Raw genomic sequence first — 20,319 nt, 5'->3', positions numbered from 1 at the left:
TGTTGAAATACTGTAATGAAAAACTTATGTTGCAATCTGATCAGCTAACTGGCTTTGGCTGTCCACCTGATCTGCCGCTTCCAAAACACTTTGTCCATGCTCTGGTTTCTTCTTCTTGTGCCACTCATTTGCCTTTCTCATGCAGAAATAGATAATTGGGGGCCCAAATTTGTACCCCATCCAAACGAGGCAGAAGAAAAAAGTCCCATATGCTGTCCAGTGAACGTCAAGATCCTCTTTCAACAACGCAATGGTAATGGGCTTCATTACACCATGAAAATAGCTTCCTCAATTTCGTCAATCGTTGTGGTTAAGGGAATCGGTGCCATAGTCTAAAATGTTCAAAATTTAGATAAACATTAACTTGAAATATTTAAAATTGAACTTACGAGTGATTCTGATAGAGCAGGGGCCGTATTCTAGCCTTGGCTTAAATTCTGGTCTTAAACTCACTAAAATTTCTTAAAAAATTTTCTCACGTAAGCTAGGAAAAAATGTAAGTTCGTCGTTTCAATAAACACGTATTCTAGCTTAAATTTTCTTACTTTTATTTCTGAACTTAGTATAAGTTCGAATCATAAGATCAGATTTTTCAAGCATAGAATTTTTTATTTTCTTAGAGGGCGGGGCGTATCGCAGCCAATAAGATAAGTCGTTTCATGACATTGCGTACAATAATAGATGCTGTTTAGTTTCATAAGGAAATTTACAAAGTCTGCTAGAATTTTGTTTGAAAGTAAACAAGACTTTTGTATGCAAATTAATAGGAATTTGAACTTTTAATTAGTGTTTTATTGTCCCAGTGAACGATTTGCGTGCATTATTGCCCCAGCAGCAAAAGAAAAAGCTGTCATGACAAATTTATTTAGTTGCAGAATGTATCGAAAGATAGGTAACTAGAATTTTGTTTTTAATTACTGTAATTTTAACTTAATTATTGCTTGTATTTGGTTTAGAACCATGTTTTCTTCTTGTCTTGAAGCTGGATACCAATTAAAGTGATGGTATCACAGCATATTAATTGCTAACACAAGTATTGCTGAATCTATGCGAAGGGTGACAAGACAGGTATTCCAGCATTACGTTAACTTATTTTTTTAGTAGGTGGTGGCTCACAGAAAGGTGAAACTAAGGCCATTGCATTTCAAAATGTTTATCGCTCCATGGCAAAACAAAAGCTGGCTCTTCAAGACAGTTCAAAAATCTAAGATTAAGTGACGCAGTGAAATTTCAAGTTGATAGTTGTAGGCTATGTAAAAAAGATGTATTTTAATAAACCATAACACATAACTAACATGAAATTGATTTACTTTAATTATTTTGGCACTTTGCAAACTTTGTTATATAGTTAGAGTTAGAAGTTACGAGCAATGTTTAGGGAAATATAGGGAATTAACACTTGAAAATACTAAAAACTAGAACAACAATAGCTGTAAGCAATAGCTTTAGCACGGAATTGTAAGAAAATAACCGCTGTAATCCAACAAATAGTTGGCTTACAAAAATGTGCTAACTTAAGACTAAAAAGACAAGTTCAAAAATAATCTTAAGAAAAAAAGGTGAGTTGAGAAAAGCTAGAATACGGTTTTAGGAAAATCCAAGCATAAATTGGATTTTTAAGCCAAAAACCGTAAGATAAGAAAAAATTCCGCGCTTAAGTCAAGGCTAGAATACGGCCCCAGATTGTGGAAACACGAAACAGTTGATTAGAATCAATTTCTGCAGTTTTTCGCGCTAAAAATATTTCGCGCCAAAAACACGGTTAACAACGTTGCCATGTTCATATGCGCAGTTGCCATGTAAAATTGAATATACGCCAACCACCCTTGTGAAAGCAATCGTCGTCTCTTCGTCTCTTAAATTAAGAAAACGTTGAGTTTATGTCTTTAAGTATTACGATTGTTGATTGTTGAATCATTGGAAAGGTTATTTAGTCATCATGGTATTATTATGGGTTAAAATTTTAGTTTTGAGCACGTATTTACTATGTTTCTTGGTTTTTGTCACGTGACAGCCTCCCAAAAGCATGGCCTACTTTAGTCACGGCCCATCATCGTAGTACGCTTCTGTGTGGGACCAATTTTAGGTTCCCTGCCCCTTTCCTGTTGCCATAGTACCTAGCCAGAGGGTCGTAAGTATCGGTTTTTGTTCCACATTAAACCAGATTCTTTCCACCCTTTGGATGCCTGTGTGTCTGACTTGCATTGACCAATGGTCAGAATCAATTGAAAGAAAGCGATTGACAGTTAAGTGGGTATAGCGGTGCATTCCCACAAGAGTAGCATAAAGTTCAAATCTGTTTAATACACAATAAATTTTTCATAATTTTTCCTTGTTTTTTCTATATTTTTAAAGGGAATTAGATGGAATGCCTTGATTCTGTAAAAAAATGCGAGTTCTTTCACATTTTTTAAAACAAAATCTGAATTTGATTTCTTTGGCAAGAACTTAGAAAAAAAAAAAAATTCAGATTTTGTTTTAATAAGGTATGCACTGGGCGAGTCGTTTTGCTATAAATGATCTAATAAGACGAGTTGCAGATTTTTTTCTAAAAAGAATGTGAAAAACGGCGAAATAAAAAACTAGAGCATTTCCAAAGCAAAGAGTTGATTTTAAATGTCCACTCTTTTTCGATAATTGAAAAAAAGTATTAATATCCAAAAAATAATTGCTCCTTTAAGGTTTTATATACAATGTGTCTTCCCTTTTTGTGCGTCTTAATGATTAACACGCTGTACACTGGATAAGAGGCTCATCACGTTTTGAGCAAACGAATACAAAACACACAAACTTTGCCACCGATGTTTCAAATTTCAAAATGTTTTTTACCATTCCATGTTTATAAAATCCAAGTCTACTATCATGTCGTTCTGGTATGCAACATTCAGCAAAAAGTAGGATTTTATCAAATCAGCACCTTTCTCTACCACAATAATCTGCGATGAAATTCAAATTCATTCAAATTAAACGTGGAATGCAAAGTTAAAATTTTGGACTTCGAAAAAGAATTCTGGAATCCTGGTATTTAGTCATATTATACTGTATCTTATCTGAATATTAAACAAACATATGAATGTCAATTGTCAAAAAGATCTTATCTGAAATAAGTCTCATTTTGTCTATCTGTACTTAGATGCTTACGTTCTCTCAGCGTATCTCTCAGCTTATCGTTCCCATCCCATCATTGCATTTTACAGCAATGTACTCCGGAATTCCGTTTCCGCCGTTTATGACGCAGTGTCGCAGGTGTCATCTTTCTCTGTAATAATACACAATGAAATTTGACATTGATTTACCACGTCACTCCTTCTCCAGAAATTATGAGGCCATTAGTTTTCCCATCATAGCAACCTCAAGTGTCCATTAAAAAAGAAATTATTACTCAATTGTCAAGAAATTATTTCAAGATTACCGGAAGACGAAACGAAGAACCAAAAAGTCGAGTTGTTAGAGGGGATTCATGTCAGTGGCGTCGCCGTATCGAAAAGCTGCAAATTAAGTTGTTGCTTTTAGTTCCTGTTTCTTTTGATCATCGGCTGGTAGTCTAGCTGGTAGTAATTTATTCACGAAACTGGGATTTCGTTTTGAGAATTCTTGTTATTCAAAATTTTTGGTGAGTAGACGTAATATTTAATTTTACTAATAATTTAAATTTGAATTAATAAAGTTTTCCATATTATTAATTATTGTCACCAGTTTTGATAATAGCTACGTAAATTACGTCATAATGACATCAGAGATGATGGGCGAAGATGATTGTGCCGTTCGAGTGGATTCTGGAGAATGTCGATGAAAAACCGACCACAATTGCGTCGAAAATGATTTTGTTTCGAGGAGAACAAGTGTTCCGTGTAGGTTTGAAGAACCTTGCCCAATTTTTTTGTTTTGTTTTTCATGGCAATTAATCTCAGCCATATTGGAATGAAAGTAGAAGACGTAAGGTACGGAATTCAAGATAGTGGCATCGGCCCAGCAACGATGACGGAAATGAAGAAAGAGGATATTGGCAAAGAAGGAAGCCTGCAGCTATTCACCATTACACTTGAGGAGAAAGTCCTTGGAAACTGCACGTTTGTGTTTCGAATTTGCATCGAAGGAACTGATCCCGGCTATTCCTATCAACTGTGTGATCGACTTGCAAAGGATCAAATATGGGCCGCTTTGACAAATGAACAGAATCTGGCGGACGTTGAATTAATCGTGAAAGACAAGACATTTTTCGTTCATAAAGCCGTCCTTGCTGCCCGCAGTCAAGTTTTTGCAGACGAATTTGAGAAAATACCTCTGGTAAAAGACGGTTCTCATCGGATCAAAATCGATAACGTGGAACCTAAAACTGTTGAGAAATTCTTGCACTTCATTTACACGGGCGAGTCGATAAGAACGTTGGCGGATTAAGAATTACTCAAGTTAGCTGATAGGTATGGACTGACAACTCTGATCATTTTATGCCAAGATACCCTGAAAAAAATTGATGCCGTGCAAATGGGTAACCTCATGAAACGTTTAAACAGCAATGACGAAGGAATTTCTTCTTTTGTAGTTTATATTTTTATGTATTTTATACCCGAAAGGAACAATTTGCTAATTTTTATTTGCTAAATTTTCCCTCTATATTTAGTCCGGAAAAAAACACGGAAATTTTTTTTGAAAGAACGACGCCTAACTTTCGATGCATTTCGCAATTATTATCAACTCATACCGGTCAATCAATATGTGTGATGCAATATCAAAATGAAAATATTTTTATCGCTTACTTAACTGGGAAAAGAGCTTTAATCAATAAGCCTTACTTCCGACCTAATAGTGTAAATCACTACGATATTATTTGTAAATCTGTGATTCATTTAAGGAATATTTTTAAAAGTGAGAAAAAAGTGTTGTCTTAAGATGATGCGTAACCCGTTGGGACTTGCAGGCTAATATAAGGGAGTCGCTGACTACAGCGACCCAAACCATATTCTCTCGTATTCATTCATGAAACCATGAATTCTGCTATTGAAAAGCCTTTGTCCCGAAAAATGGGATTTGGATACCGTGGCTTTGGTGGCACTTCAATCACGGCCGTGATTTCCAAACATGAGATCAACCAACCAATAGCGGCTGTGAATCAAATCAATCACCCGAAAGAGTTTAATATCTATACTAAAATTCCGACAGGGAAGAGAAATGTTATCCAACCTCTCCCTGGAACGAAAAAGAACCTGGAAGATTTGAAACCAAAACCTTTCCGGGCCAGACCAGTTCCCCGACATCATTACAAAGAGCCTTTCCGGCCGGAGTTGCCTAGCCGAAAAGGCCGCCAGAGTGCTCCAAAGGAAGAAACCAATCCCGGATTATTAGTCAGTCGTATTTTGCACTCGATCGATAGTTGACCCGATTCTCAAGCCGAACAAACCATAAGATGAGGAAATGACTGTAGAACCTGCTAAGGAAGAAGTGAACAGCACTGAGAGTGACCTGACAGTTTCAGAGACGGCTGAACCACCAGCTACTATAACGGAACCAGAAGTGAAAGGTGTTGATGAACAGCCAGAAGGAGAGTCCGATGGCGTCGAGGATTCTGATGAGCCTGATGTCACCTCTACCATAGTCTCAATATTACAATCCTACCAGGAACCGGATGTGATCACGCCTATACAGACTTTAAACGGGCCTTTTGCTTTTCCAAATAGCAGATACGACACAGTCGACATTCCAGATGAAGTTGAAAAAGGCGAGCAGCAGTCGGGGATGAATTTACAGGAAGAAAGTGACATAGTGGATGGCGTTTCTTCGTCAGACTATACCTAAAGCGTATCTTGAAATGATGGAAATGGTGAAACCCCGACGTAAACCAATCCTGATTGGAGTAACCAAAAAGCAGAGGAAGAAGGAAGCAGGGACACTCCCTGCTGTAAATAAAACCCCTGGATTTTGGTCCAAAGCGGAACGAATAATAAGGAAATATAAGCTCAAGAAAAAAAGAAGTTGAAACTGGAGAAACCGAACGCTGTTGAGAATCCGGTTTAGAAGTTACCGGAACCCGAAAGAGAAAGTGGCCGGAGGAAATAATGTTATATATACATAAATACAACTTGTCGGTTCTGATACAAAATATTCAGAAACTCCGCCGGAAAGATTTTATCAAATCAGCACCTTTCTCTCACCATAATCTGCGATGGAATTCAAATTCATTAAAATTAAACCTGGAATACAAAGTTAAAAGTCGAGTGAATGATCTTATTTTTACTGCTGGAGCGTCGTTAGTATTGCCGGAAGGTACGTTGGGCATCATGGAACAATCGACGACTTGCAGATTACTCACACCGTAGACTCGGAGTTCAGGATCGACTACGGCAGTTGGGTTTCCGATTGGTCCCATTTCGGCGGTTCCAGTTGGATGATAGATAGATAATTATAGATGGATATGCGTTCTGTAAGGTGCTTCCTGAGCAGCAAGATAACCGCCAACTTCTGTTGTTTCTGGACTCTGAAAAGAAAAACTGGAGACCAGATTCTCTACAGATAGTAGCCTACTGTCCTTCTTCCCTAAAAGGTAAAAGTGATATATACTCGGTTGGGGAAAAATTCAAAAGCTGTCTAAAAAGAAAAACCAACAACTAGTCCCAAGGTTCAAATTCACGAGACGACGGGGACCCGCAATTCAAAAACGACAAAAGCCATTAACCTGAAAAAAGCAACAACTTCCCTCCCGTATCCAAAAAGAATGGAAAATTAACAACAACGTCCAGCTTATAAGTATACACGAAAATAAACAAATTAATAAACAAAAATTATATGGCCAAGATTAGATAAGTTTTTTTAAAAAATATGATGTACTTTACCAATACAAAAATTTGTATGGGTACGTCACTAATCCAATACAATTGCAGTTAGAAAAATAAAAGTACCTGAAAACTAGTGAAATGCCTAAAAATTGGTAAATAAAAACTTATCCGAACAAAACTGCCAAAAAAGCTTTGTTATTACGAAGCTTTTAATTCTTTGAAATGTTGCACCAGTACGCATTAAGCACTACCAACTTCTCTCACGAGCGTGACACAACTAATTAAAGGAGTAAAAAAGATCTGCAACGGAAAGATTTTAACGTTGCATGGACACAATTAATATGAACCAACTCCTTTTCGTCTTTCAAGCGAGATTTGACGCCAATTACAGAACGGCAAAATTCTCTCAACTTGATGAGTTGTTTAAAGTTTTTTAAAATGTGCGCCATATTTTGTGGATTTCGCCATCTATCGGTCGAAATTACACTTTTGATCAACTGTTTTGTTTTTGACAAGCATGTCGGGCTTGTCGGTTCTATCAGCTCTATTATGTAGGGTAGACCGGACCCATATTGGACAGTTCCGATTTTTTTTCTATATCTCCCATCCCCTTACCCAAAAGAAAGAATTTTTTTGCAAAAACACGCGGAAATAGTTTCCGCACACCCATGATTTTTTTCAGTTACCTTTAAACTTAACCTTGTTAAGTTTGACCATGTTAAATTTCCCATAAGGGAATTCGACGGGAAGCTACTTTTTTACTAGCGATTTTGTTTGGATATGATACGGAGGTCTCTTTGAATCAACGCCATCTAGGACGTTGCGACATATGGACATTAAAAGAGACCTTTTAGTAAAATGCGGACGACCCTTTATGGGAAATTTAACATGGTAATTGGCAACCATCTCTCCATACCCCTGATCAAACAAGGTATCAAAAGAATCTTTTGATCAAAAATGATCTTTTGAAACGATACATTTTTCAACAATGCGTAACGTGGTTACGTTTTTCAAATCAAGATTGATGAAATAAAAGTTTAAAGTTGTTTCAAGTTAAAAAACTGATTTTTTACACAATTTTTTACACAATGTTGTTTCAAGTTAAAAAACTGATTTTTTACACAATTTTTTACACAATGAAAACATTACTGTCCCACTAGGGGCATAACAGACTTGATGGACTAGTTCAAGCCTGGAGCTTCCCTATCTCGCCCGTGCTTTCGTCTTGACGTAGTCTCTACCTCCTTTTCCCCAAAGTCGGATGGAGACTAGCACACTCTAGTGATGGCGAAGAACAAAAAAAAAAATAAAATAAAATAAAACATGCTTGTTATTTTGGCTGGCGATAACAACATTTCTCCCCTCTTTGCCTTTCTGTTGGGGTCATAACGTCAGCCTACACCATCGATAAGGAGTGGCCACCCCAACAGACCCTAAGGCAAAGGAGGGAGTAGGGGGAGGCAAAGTAGTAGGGAGGAGGGAAAAGCGGACATATGGCAAGCCTCAATATCGATATCTTTGCTCCGATTTTCACTATCGATTCACAATCTGGGCTTCAGCTCTGGAAAACATTTCCGAGAGGAGTTAACATGGCAGTGGCCCTACAAATATTCTATAGCTCTGCTAGGACTATGGATAAGCTGATAAGCCAAGTAATTGATGCTATAACAGAATCAACATGTGAAATATAACGACATTGAGAAGATTGCGAACCAGAATTAGGAGAAAGATTGAGGAATTGGAGAATTCAAGCAAACGTTAAAAAGAAAATGGTAGAAAAGGTTCAGAGGGAAGTAGAAGATGCGAAAACAGATCTTCAGGAAAAGGCGGAAAACTTAGACGCAATGAGCGTAATTTTGTGCAATAATGAGCAATAAGTGTAATTTTAGTTCTTGGCCTTATTTGCTTGACATTCAGGGCAAAGAGCTGTTTCGTCGCAATGCTCCCTTAGGATTTTCAGGCAATGTTAGGGTGCGTACTTTTTTGTCCAGGAAAAGCCTAACATAATGTGGGCGTTGCATCCTCCATTTCGATTCAAGTTCAAGTAGACACTAAACATCAGCTAATTTTTGGCATTCGCCAAAGCTAGATTTTGTGTTGACTAATTCTTCACATGGTTCTGTCAACTTTTTATTGCCTTCTTCATGCTCACCGAGGGGAAGAGTGCGCATTAACTGCATGTGATCGATTCTCTTCATGATGTACTTTTTGGATGCGTACATTTTGGTGGTGTGGTAGGCCTGGTTGCAGAAATCCAACGTTCGTTGAATGGATATTTCTAATTTTTATCAGTTAGAAGAATCAATCTGTGCTGGTTCTGCCTTGTCTACAATTTCTGTCAGACTTGGAAAAGTGATTGGCAACATGTATTTTGGACCAAAGGGTATTTTGGAATCAACCCGCATGTACGCGATCTAGATTCTGAAAGCAAATTTCCTGTGTGATTGGTGGAAAAAACTAAGGAAATATTGTCATAAACGAAAGACATTCCAAGTTAATAGCAACGTTTTCGACCAAGTCCTGCAATTGGTTTCGTTCAATACCAAGACGGTTTCCAATTCCTTTTTTTTATTTCGTCATAATCTCATTACCTATTAACTTCCGGCAAGCGGCCAATATTCAATCGCGCGCCAACTGAACTTAATAAATAAAATTGAAGAACATGATTGACCAATAACGATTATTCGAGGCTTTTCAAAGGTAACTGTATTCTTTTTCATGTGGTAATTTCATGAATATTCAGCATTTGATTCGATCATTCAGGCGCTCTACATGAACGACTTGAGCATTTTAATGTGTGCCTCCTCAAAATTCGATAGCGGTAAACTCTTCGTCACGGTTTCTTGTGTCTTTCCACAGCAAATCCTTTTGGTGTTGATCGAGCAACTATCGAAAGATCTTGATTAATATGGCTTTTACTATAAAACTCATATCCCATATTGCTATTTGCTTTGAATTAAAAAGCACCTAAAAGTAAGTGGATTGATAGTAAAGGCTATGCCTCTCCGTTAGAGAGACAGAGAAATAATCTATCGTATGTGTCCAAATGTCGGACGTCCGTTTTTAATTTGTTGTTCTCAAACTAAAAAAACAAACAAACGAACAACTCATTATATCAATCGTGTATTGCTTAAAATCTTAAGTCCCTCCACCTACGAAAGTGTGTCAAAATACTCGGATGAAATAAATACACGATTTACCAAACAAACGACACGCGTTCACGCGTCTCATACGTCTTTAAGAAAAAGATCTATAAGACATTTATTATGCCATGAAGAAGTGATTGTGCTATACACTTTGTGAAGTTATTTCTTAATCAACATTTGAAGCAGATGAGCACAAGTCCATCATGCATCCACAACGGTATAAGTATAATAAACTGGATATTACCCGTTCCAGCATAAATTATATTTAAAAAACTGAACTCGGACCCACTAACACTTTCCCCTTTACCCCAAGAATAATAAACTCTTTACAATAATCTAAATTGAATGAAAGAATTTCGTAATTTTATAAAATTATTTTTGTTGCAATTTTATCAAAATTCATTATATGGAAAATATTGGCTTCATAGATGGTGCCCGTGGCTATTATCAAAACGGGCGTCCTATTTGAATTCCATAAAGTGACAAATAATGTAATGCATCGCATGTTGTCTGCTTTCTTCTTTCGTTGTTGCATCCACTCATCCACCTGTGATATTAATCCAATATTAGTTGGCGTGATTGTTGTATTATTTCTTGTAATATTACTGAAACTAGAGTGTTGAGATATTCATCAGAGTATATTTGACGCCATACGGCTGAGTTTCTTCATCTGGAGAAAGGAGACACCGTACATTTTAAGCTGAATTCCCCAAACGAAACGGAGATCTGTATAATTGAAAGAAAATTCCAATCATTATAATTTTTCCTCAAGTTTTTTCAATACTGGGTCAATCCAGCCGAAGTCACGGAATCCTTGGCGCGCAAATATTTTAGAATTGAGCAAAATTTGGACAGAGGGTTTTCTATTGCACTGAAATACTTATTTTCAAAATTTCGTTCATTTTTGACCATAATTTTTTAAAATATGGCAAAATGAAAATGTTTTTTTTTTTTCATTCTGCCGTATTCGCATTTTCCCATGCGTTTTTTGTTTTGCTTAATTTTTAGACCCATTGTTTGATGATCTAAGATTTAAAATACACACTTTTATTGAAATTTTCATGCGCTATCTTAATTAATCAAAAGTTTTGATTAATTTTTTTTCTAAAATATTTAATTGAAGGTTACTAATTTAGGGATAAAGTTTTGATACCCTCCCCTCTTTAATAATAAATCAGACGACAATGTAAAATTGAAATTGCCAATGATGGATTTTGAACTAACTATAACAGCTCTTCTCTGATTAGAGGTTCGTGAAGTTTGAGAAAAGCACCTCTAACTTTCTCTGCCTTCTTAAGAATCACACCTGCTTGCCTCTCTTTTGATCTTTTGGGATCAAGGATGGCGGGTGTTACTTATAGCGTAGATGAAATTTGATTTGATAGAGACATGGGTCTCATTAGTGAAAAAACCTCGTTGTCATCACTAAATATGTTCCCCGCACGCAAATGGTTCTTCCATGTCATCTAATTTGGACGAAGTTTTTGATTTCTTCACAATTTTCTTGTTTTTCAATTTCACCTTCTCTTTAATGCATGTGGTACATAGATTTTGTCCAGGATAAACATGCACATCAGACCAATTACATTTTATAGCCTCACATAATTCAAGAGAAATTTATCTTTTTCAAGCCTTGAGAAGATTTCGAGATTTAACACTCTATGAATATTTAATGGATTTGAGCACTTTGATGATTGTTTTAATTTCGAAAAATGTGATGAGAACGCCAATAAATGATGTCTAGACATCGACGAAATTGTTGTTATGTTCAAATCGTTTTCCTTAGATTTTCACTTAAATTATCAATTGATTTTAGAGAGTAATTCACAGGCACAAATGTTGACAGAAAGCATGCGTCGTGAAGAAAAATTCCAACTGAGCACTGGTTTGAACTGTTCAAGGACTTAAGCTTTTTTCGTCATCAAGACGTTTAACAATAGACAAAATGCAAATAAAGGGATATGTAAAAAGATTTAAAACGTTATATACTACGGTGCTTACCGTTCTCCGATGTATTTTTCACTTTTTCTTTCCATTCTAGTCTTCCTTTACCTACGAAGGACAAAGAGAAAAAGGCGTCAAATACTGGGGGTACAGTAGGCGTAGTAGAATCCCTTCCGTCAATTTAAAAATAAAACATACAGATCCATTTGCTTGCTAAAGACACTTTCACCTATGACTGTACTACCCGAGGTATCTTGTTGAAACCATATATTTGGCAAATTAAAAGCTACATCGAAATATCATCGATGGGGTGTTTTACGAATTATTAGCAATGAAACATGCTGGGCATTGCAAAAATTATTTATAAGGTTTGGTGTAATGGTACTGTGAATTTGCAATAAGTTCCCGGATTCAGCCTCCCTCCAAAGTAAAGAAGAAAGAATGAATTATATGGATATTGATACTATAAACTAAAAAAAAACATCTTGAATCCAATAAAGGAAGTTACTATTGCAAAACTGTATTAAATTATTCGTTTAAAAGTAAAAAGTACCGTACGTTGTACTTTTATTACTTGATTTTCCTGTAAAACGGAAAAATCAAAGAAACTGTCCCGAGAAAAGGTCCAGCTTATAATACCAGACTAAAAAAGAAACAGAGAATGCTTAGGCGAGACGAATCTGAGTCGGAAGAAAAAGACTCTGAAACAATAAAAATTGCTGAAGTGTCAGAATCCACAAAAGAAGGGAACGATGAAGTTGGAATAGCAAATCTAATACACGCTACGTTGGTATTAGGTAGAGATTTAGAGAAGAACACTCAGACGGAAATCGGATGACTAACTGGTTAAACGTATAAAGAACGTTTTTATGGATTTCTCGACCTCCTTCACCTGTGCAAAATCAAAGTGATTCTCCCATAGGCTCACCCACCATTTCCTTTTGACGAATTATACGGGTTCTATGTCAAACCTCCCAAAAACGTCCAGCTATTTTGATCAAAGGTCCCCGCATCTTACATATGCACTAATATATATCTATTATTTGTTTAGATGCTAATACGGCTCCATTCCGAGAACATTGTGATGGGACAGCTTCTACAAGTTTAGGTTTCTAATTGTTATCTTTTTGGAAAATTGAAGACTCACAATTTAAATTTAAATGTAAATGCAACACCCGTTGTGTCAATCACCACACAATCTGAGAAAACCATCACATCACAATCCGAAATATCAAAAAGTGGGCCAAAATGGAAACCAGCTGAAATTCATCTCTTAATCAGTTACTTCCGTCGTTTTGACCGTTGACCGTTGACCTTGATCGTTTTGACAAGAAAAACGAGACGGAAAAGAAAATTTGGGAGAGGTAATTTGGTTGTTTTATTTTTTGCCGGTTTTTTGACGATTTCTAACTGTTTTCCTTTCAACTCAGGTAGCAGAGCTCATGGAAAGTATAATGGTGTTACTGTCACTGGTGAACGCTGCTCGGTTAAGTGGAAATCGATGAAGGAACGGTACAATGAAATCAGTGACAAGCTTAAGAAAGTTAAAGAAGGGACTCAGACTTCGTCTGGACGGCGATCCCAATTGCCATTCTTTGCTGTGATGGATGAAATTTTAGACCAATCAGATACAACTGCTCTTCCATACGTATTTGAAGTTGGGGCAGGAGGAAAAGTGAAAAAAGCCAACACAAATGAGCCATGTCCCGCCGCAAAAAGATCTTGTCAAAATATTACTAATAGCGAATCCCTTGACCGTTTGATTGATCTCGAGGAAGATTACAGGGAGAGGGACAATGAGTTAATTGAATCAATAAAAAGTAAAAATCAATCGTCAAAGGATAAAAACGACGCTATTATTGCTGCAGCAAAGGCAATGGAACAAGCTTCCATAGAAATTTTTCGCAAATTCAGTAAGAAATATTTTTTTTTAAACCACATAATTCCAGATTAGGTCGATCAAGTATATTTTTAAGTTTGAATCTGCTGGTTAGCCGTCAAAGAGAAAATTTGAAATTCAGTTTATGTTTATAATTTCTGGTCAGAATCTTGTCACTTTCATTTACCATTGAACTATTTTTCTTTACACTTTGTTTTGATTGTGTAGCTGTTCTGAAGAAGTAACGTTTTTTTATGAAATACAGTCCTGAAAAAGAACATTAGATTTCCATAGAAGAATTTTTGATTTTGAATTTGTTCAAATATTAATTTTAAACTTCAAATTCTTCTGCTATCCTCCTTATCTTTTCTAGGCCCAAATGAAGTACTTCTTTTTCATCGGCGAAGAAATTCTCATTTTCTTCGTCGTCATTATTGTCACGTACTTGTGGAGCAAACTCGATCCAACCATCTACTTGCAATCCAAAGTTGTGAAAGCATGCGGTGACCATCAGAATTGTGCGAGCATTTTCAAGTCGGAAAACATCTAACAATTTTAATCTGCGCAAATTCATTTTCAGCAACCCAAACCCTCGCTCAACTATTTGCCAATCCCTTTTCAGGAAACGGTTGAATTCCAGTTCGTGATCCTAGAGGGACCGATTGTGCTTGTAACAAACCAGACTCTCAATGCCATCGATCCTGTTGCACTTTTTTATAACTGTTTGTTTGAAATGAGAAGTTTGCACATGAGAGATGTTTTCTTATAACTGGGTTTCATATTTTGTTTGAAAAACATGCAGGCTGCTGTGTTCAAAATAGGAAAACAATTCCTCGTTCCTATTTGTCTTGTTTCTTCATCATTAATACAATTTGACTTTTACGCAGTAGTTGAATTTGACAGCACATGTTTTGTAGCGTAATTAATGCATTTCTTGAACACATAGCTCGGCCGGTGGTATTCAAAGCCTAACCAAGCCGGACAGGTGCATTGTTTTACACCCTTGTTTTGCCACTGGTCTGCCCACACCAGAGCTGCCGTCAGGCCCAGTTTCCACATAAAGATGAAAATGTTCTATTGTAAATTTTACCCCAACTCTCCTCATGTACCTATGTAAAAAGTCAAAGTTAGGTGCAATAAACTGGGTAATACTCAGCCTCCGAATCTCTGCCCAATAGAAATTTAAAAAATTGCTTTTGCGGCAATTTTCATGAACATAACAATGTTCAAAAAAATTTTTAGTCTAGAATTATCTTGCCGTACAATTGCAGATTCTTGTAAGTTTAGGTGAGGATAGAAAAAAAAAATTCCTACAGCACAGGAGTTTTTAAAGATGGCCAAGTCCATCGAACATTTGTACCCCTAAACAGAAAACACATCGTCAAAAAGTCCATGGGTATATAACTATAATTTTGGTGTCCCACAATTTTATAATAGATATTGTTGTTGTGTAAGCACAGGATTTCTTTTTTTAAAGACAGACGTATCAAGGGTCCACTGCATTACTTTGTTCATGGGAAAATATTTAGCGCCAAACCTTCAAACAATATTACTCATTAACCTAATTAAAAAAACAGCTAATTGTGCTATTTAAAAAATGTTGGAAATATCTTTTGTTTGCACTTCCTTTTCAGACGAGTTAAACGCATTCCTCCCCCAAAATGGAACATGCGCAAACATGCCCAACACCAGATGTCGTCGCCGTGATGACGCAATCTTTGATGACGCAACAACCAGCATCACCACCAGATGTCTATAGCATCGCCGTGATGACGAAATCTTCAAGTAAGGTACTGAGCAGATTTTCTACGATAAAATCTATTACGGGCAGATCGTGCTACAGGAAAGCGAATAGCAAAACAGTCCGACTTTACGCTAGACAAAAGTTCCCCGGATTTGAACGGGGCTCAGGTTACTCGTCTTACATGATTTGGTTAAAAAATGATCAGTAAAAATAATCTTTGTTTTCTGTTTTTTTTTGCATTATGTTAACATTTATTGCTTAACTAGTTAATTAATTATATGTTTTGCTTTATTTCATTTTATTGATAGGAGCCATTTTTGTGGGTCCAATGTTGGAATTCAGAGGTTTTGCAGACAACTTCCGGTTTTGAGACGCAGTTTTTACATGGATATTTTGCTGACTTGATGTACATCATTATCCCTCAAATGTCATAATCCATCAAATTTTTAATAAGATAAAAATGGTTCGGTTTCTTTCAGTGAACTAATTGAACGTTCCAATATAGCATCGATTTTTTCATGCAGCATTTCCGTGTATGTTAAAAATTATTTTCATTTTGATTATAGGTTTATACCAGGTTTATACACAGTTGCTGTCCAATGGGGCATGTTACTGTAGCTACAGTATATGACGATTTCGGCTGGTTATAGAGTTTTACCTTAACACGACATTAATGTTGCTGTAACCAAACAATGAGGATTGTATTAAATTTACCTTTTTTGATATCATTCCTAAGTTTTGTTCAGAAACTCAGTTCCTGTACGTAATAGGCTCTTGTGATTGGAAAATCTGAATTATTGACGAAGTATCAATATCCATCACTAATAGCTCCTTCCCTCTTATTAAATAGATAACATTTATATTAACAAATATAAATGATCTAGAAACTACCATGCATGAGTTTATGAAATTTAAAAAATATAACTTACTCTTCAACGCAAGAAATGATGACTGGTGACGAACCTCATCGATATCATCATCCAGAGCAACAACAATGTTTTCTATCTCAATTACATTAGTAATAACAACTTGTCTTGCTTCATCGACTACTTCAATTACAGAAAGGAAGGAATCCGAGTTCATACTCAAGGAATTTTGCAGAATACTCCCTTCGTAATTCTCTTCTTCAGTAATGTCAAATAACAGGAAAACGTTAAGTAGACTGTGAAGTTCAATATCGGAAACCCTATTTTGGAAATTAAAACAAATGAATTTAGAATAGAATTACATTTAAAATAGTCGGTGAAAAAAACTGTTTTAATCATTTTGATATTGAGAAAAAAAACGAAAAAAACGCGCTCCCCGTGCGAAATTACCTAGCTGTTGAAGTTTCATGTTCTACCAGGGTCCAACTTGGGTCCGAGTCATCTTCCAATGAAGTAGGTTCGATTAAACTACAAAGCGTACGATTACGTCCTCTACCATACGGATTCCACCTTGGCTGGGATGCTATTTGAAATGTTATCAATTTAGATTAAATTATATGAAGTTAATCTTAAATATTTACCTCTAAAAACAGTTTTCATAATAGCGGAAATGTGACTTCCGATAAAATGCGAGTCCCAGGGATTACTGCGGTTTGAAAGGAAATTTAAGAGTTCTTTCCCACTAATACTGTGGAAATTTGGGATCACGTAGGTTAAGTTCCTACTCAACGACACTCCGACAAAAATAAAAAACAGTTTTTCCAGTCAGATTCCCATGGCAATCCATTCTTCTAAGAACTCAATCTGTGAAATGAATTTTGGGTTATATTTTGGTATTGGGGACTACACCACTATCTATGACACTACAAACAGCTTTAACTAGAAAACAAAATTATTTTTGAATTACCAAATGTTTTGGAAAGCATGGTAGTGCATCTGGATGGTTCGCTGCAATAACAAAATTTATTGAAGAGTTTCGAATAGTGGTACGCGTGAGTGCAGTCAAGGCTGCTTATGGTATGCGAGACATTGAGTTCTTGTCCTCTTTGGCGTCAGAAATCATGTTTTTGAAGGATGTTGCTGCTGTAGAAATTGCAGTCAATCTCGAAGAAAAGATTATCGACGGCTCAAGAAAGGTGCTTTAGCAAAATGAAAATAGGTAGTTAAGTAAAAAAAATATCTCAGAGATGTAATAGACGCAGTAACTAACCTGAGTTTATGAGCACACATTTCTTCGGTTTCCTTTAATGCGCTACAGTATTACCTATGCTGACTGTGGGTGTTCCTTGTGTCTAGATAAAATACCTAAACACTATGTTTCAGACGGGATTCTAAAACGCAATTGTTTAGCTATAGAACACTAGTTTCACTTGAAGACATTCTTGATGCTGAAAAATTCCTGCCTGAGCAGGTGCTCGATTCCCCAGATAAACGGAACAACTACCGAGAAGAGATGTTGGAAAAGTTTGCTATGACTCGAAAAAGCCATAGGAAGTTTATAGCTAAAGACAAGGTCACAGCAACTACAATATTGAACAAATATTCACGACTGTAATGAATGAACCTGCAAGTTTTTAGCCAAGAAGTGTTAGCAGTCTTGACAACACATCTATAATTGATCATTTTTCGTTTAGATCGAAGATGAGTTTAAGTTTTTAAGCAATTCTTCGCCCGAGACAATCGACAATCGCCCGTGCAATCGTGGAAAAATGTTAAAAAATGTTACGTAATGTCGTAAAGAAGTTACAAAAACGCACGAGGGAAAAATTACGTTAGAAAAACTTGTCAAGGCAGAGGAAAATTTCGATATATAAGAGTTTCTATTTTCATTCATAGTTTTGAAATTTATTTTTACACCTTGAAAGTCACGTTCCTTGAGTTCCATTTGTTGTTACACAACTTGCTACTCAATAAGACAGGAAAGGACAGAAAGTCTAGAACCCCGACATCTGAATCGTGACCAGTGTTGTTTCATTCAGTCGATGTTAGTTTTCCATAATATTTTTCATATTTATAAGTCGATATTTTGTTGAATTATAAAGTATTTTATTTTATTTCAGAGGGTAGTCTTTCCATCAGTTGCAACAGCTGAGGCAGAAAAGATATGCTTCTTTCCAGGATTACAGATATTAACGGGCAATATTTTCTCAAAGTCGACGACACTGCAATTCAACTACCTCCACATATCGGACAAACGAAGTTCAACTACCTCAATGACGGAGGCATTTGCTTACCTCACTATGTATTACTATGTATCCTGATTCCCTGAAACTCGATTTTCTCTTCTTTGAAAAATTCTTTAAAATCGTGACCTTGGTTTCATCTAAAGATGGCCGTGTACTGTTCTCCATTGTATATTTGGGTGATAATGAAATCTTCAGTGAAAATGAATAATACAATTTAAGTTGCACATTTAAATTTCTTTCTGCACTTCATCATTTTAGTTTGTGTTTCCTATTATGGACGAAAACAGATAATGGGTGAATAAAAAAATGGTACTACCAGAAAGGTGCAAAACCGGATTTCTTCATGGCCATGAAGCTAATGACATTAAAATGAATAAGTTCACTCATAAACGTTATTTAAATATAAAGTGATTTTGTTTTTATTGAGAGATAAGTAATGATAACCGTGATTTTCAGTAATGTTTTCTTATTACATAACGTTAGAACTATAGGTCTTATAAACCATTTTGAGGGTCGTAATCAGACCTTAGATTGTGAAACTATATGAACCAAAATGAAAGGAATGAAATCACTCCAGAAAGAGAAAACAAATGATTTTAGTAAACAAATGAGTTTATCTACCGACAATAATTTTATGTATACATACAATAGACGGGATTCTATAACAAAATTGTTTAGCTATATAGCTAAACACAAGTTTACTGCTAGTAAACATGCTTTTCTTAGAGGAAGGACAAGACGGTCTTTAGGAGGTTGGACCATCGGTTAAAAAATGGCAAAGTCCTACGGAAAACTGAGTTGTGGAAGTAGGACGAGTACGAGAAATAAGAAGATACCAAGAAAGAAGGGCAAGGAAGAAGAAAAGGAAGATTCCAAGGAGGATGGAGAAAAAAGTGAGAGGACGAGGAATAAGGAAGAGACAGCAAAATGAAAGAAGGAAGGAAATGAATAAAGAGGAGACGAAGACCTAATGAAGAATAAATAGTGGAGGATAGACGAGGATCAATAGCTTTTCAAGCCAGCTTTCCGCCCCCTTTTCTGTCCACTCCTTCGCTTTTTACCTGTTTCCTATGTATCAAGGCCTTGTATATCGATGTATATAGATAGGACCTGAAAAATGTGTCGAAATGGGGGTATCACGAAAATTGTGATATCTCGGACATCTTAAAGAATTATTAAAAATCCTCTGGGATTCTGAAATAGGGATGAAAGGGCTACATTTTGTATCAATTAGTTTTTTTTTAGAAGCCGAATATACGGCTAAAAGCGATGTATTCGGAGGGGGAGACTTTGGATTTTCGTGATATTTCACGATTTTCAATCCCGATTATCTCGTGAACGGGAAAAGATAAAAATCTGGACTCTATTCCGTTGGAATCGCCTCGCGATTCTGAACAGAATAAACATAGTCCGGATTTTTAGAGTCCTTTTCCGGATTACGATCCGAAAAGTACCTCCACCAAAAAGAGGGTATTTCGGTCCGGTTGAGTGGGAGATCGCTTGTTAAAATTGATTTTTTTACAGAAATTCTAATATTTTCACGAAGGGTTTTGGATATAATATCTTAAACATTACAACATCAAAGGTCATTAAAAAATTTCTGGATACATTTTGTTTGAGATTTTGGGTTTTTATTCGTAACTACCTTCGACTAGAAATCAGAAATACTTGTTGCAAAGCTATTCACATTGAGAATTCGGATATTGTTTTTGGAGACAGAAGTG

General features: G+C 36.2%; 1 protein-coding gene and 1 long non-coding RNA gene across 2 annotated transcripts; both read left to right on the top strand.

The window, feature by feature from the left end:
* The first annotated feature begins 422 nt into the window (after window positions 1–422).
* On the top strand, window positions 423–1,490 carry LOC124335759. Its single transcript, XR_006916898.1, has 2 exons — window positions 423–892; window positions 957–1,490. It is a non-coding gene; the product is annotated as an uncharacterized LOC124335759 (long non-coding RNA).
* A 2,079-nt stretch (window positions 1,491–3,569) lies between these two features.
* Window positions 3,570–4,519, top strand: LOC124335754. The gene is made up of 2 exons (XM_046789197.1): window positions 3,570–3,613; window positions 3,697–4,519. Exon 2 carries the CDS (start codon window positions 3,895–3,897, stop codon window positions 4,396–4,398), a length of 504 nt encoding a protein of 167 aa, XP_046645153.1. The 5' UTR covers window positions 3,570–3,613; window positions 3,697–3,894; the 3' UTR covers window positions 4,399–4,519.
* Window positions 4,520–20,319: the final 15,800 nt, after the last annotated feature.

Source organism: Daphnia pulicaria, chromosome 4 (genome assembly GCF_021234035.1).
Source record: "Daphnia pulicaria isolate SC F1-1A chromosome 4, SC_F0-13Bv2, whole genome shotgun sequence".
In the NCBI taxonomy this organism is placed as follows: Eukaryota; Metazoa; Arthropoda; class Branchiopoda; order Diplostraca; family Daphniidae; genus Daphnia; species Daphnia pulicaria.
Note: the sequence above shows the minus strand (reverse complement) of the source record. Positions and strands in the feature narration are given on the sequence as shown.

What these genes read in the sequence shown, in the direction of transcription:
- LOC124335754 (XM_046789197.1), top strand. Translation starts at nt 3,895, where the DNA reads ATGGCAATTAATCTCAGCCATATTGGAATGAAAGTAGAAGACGTAAGG.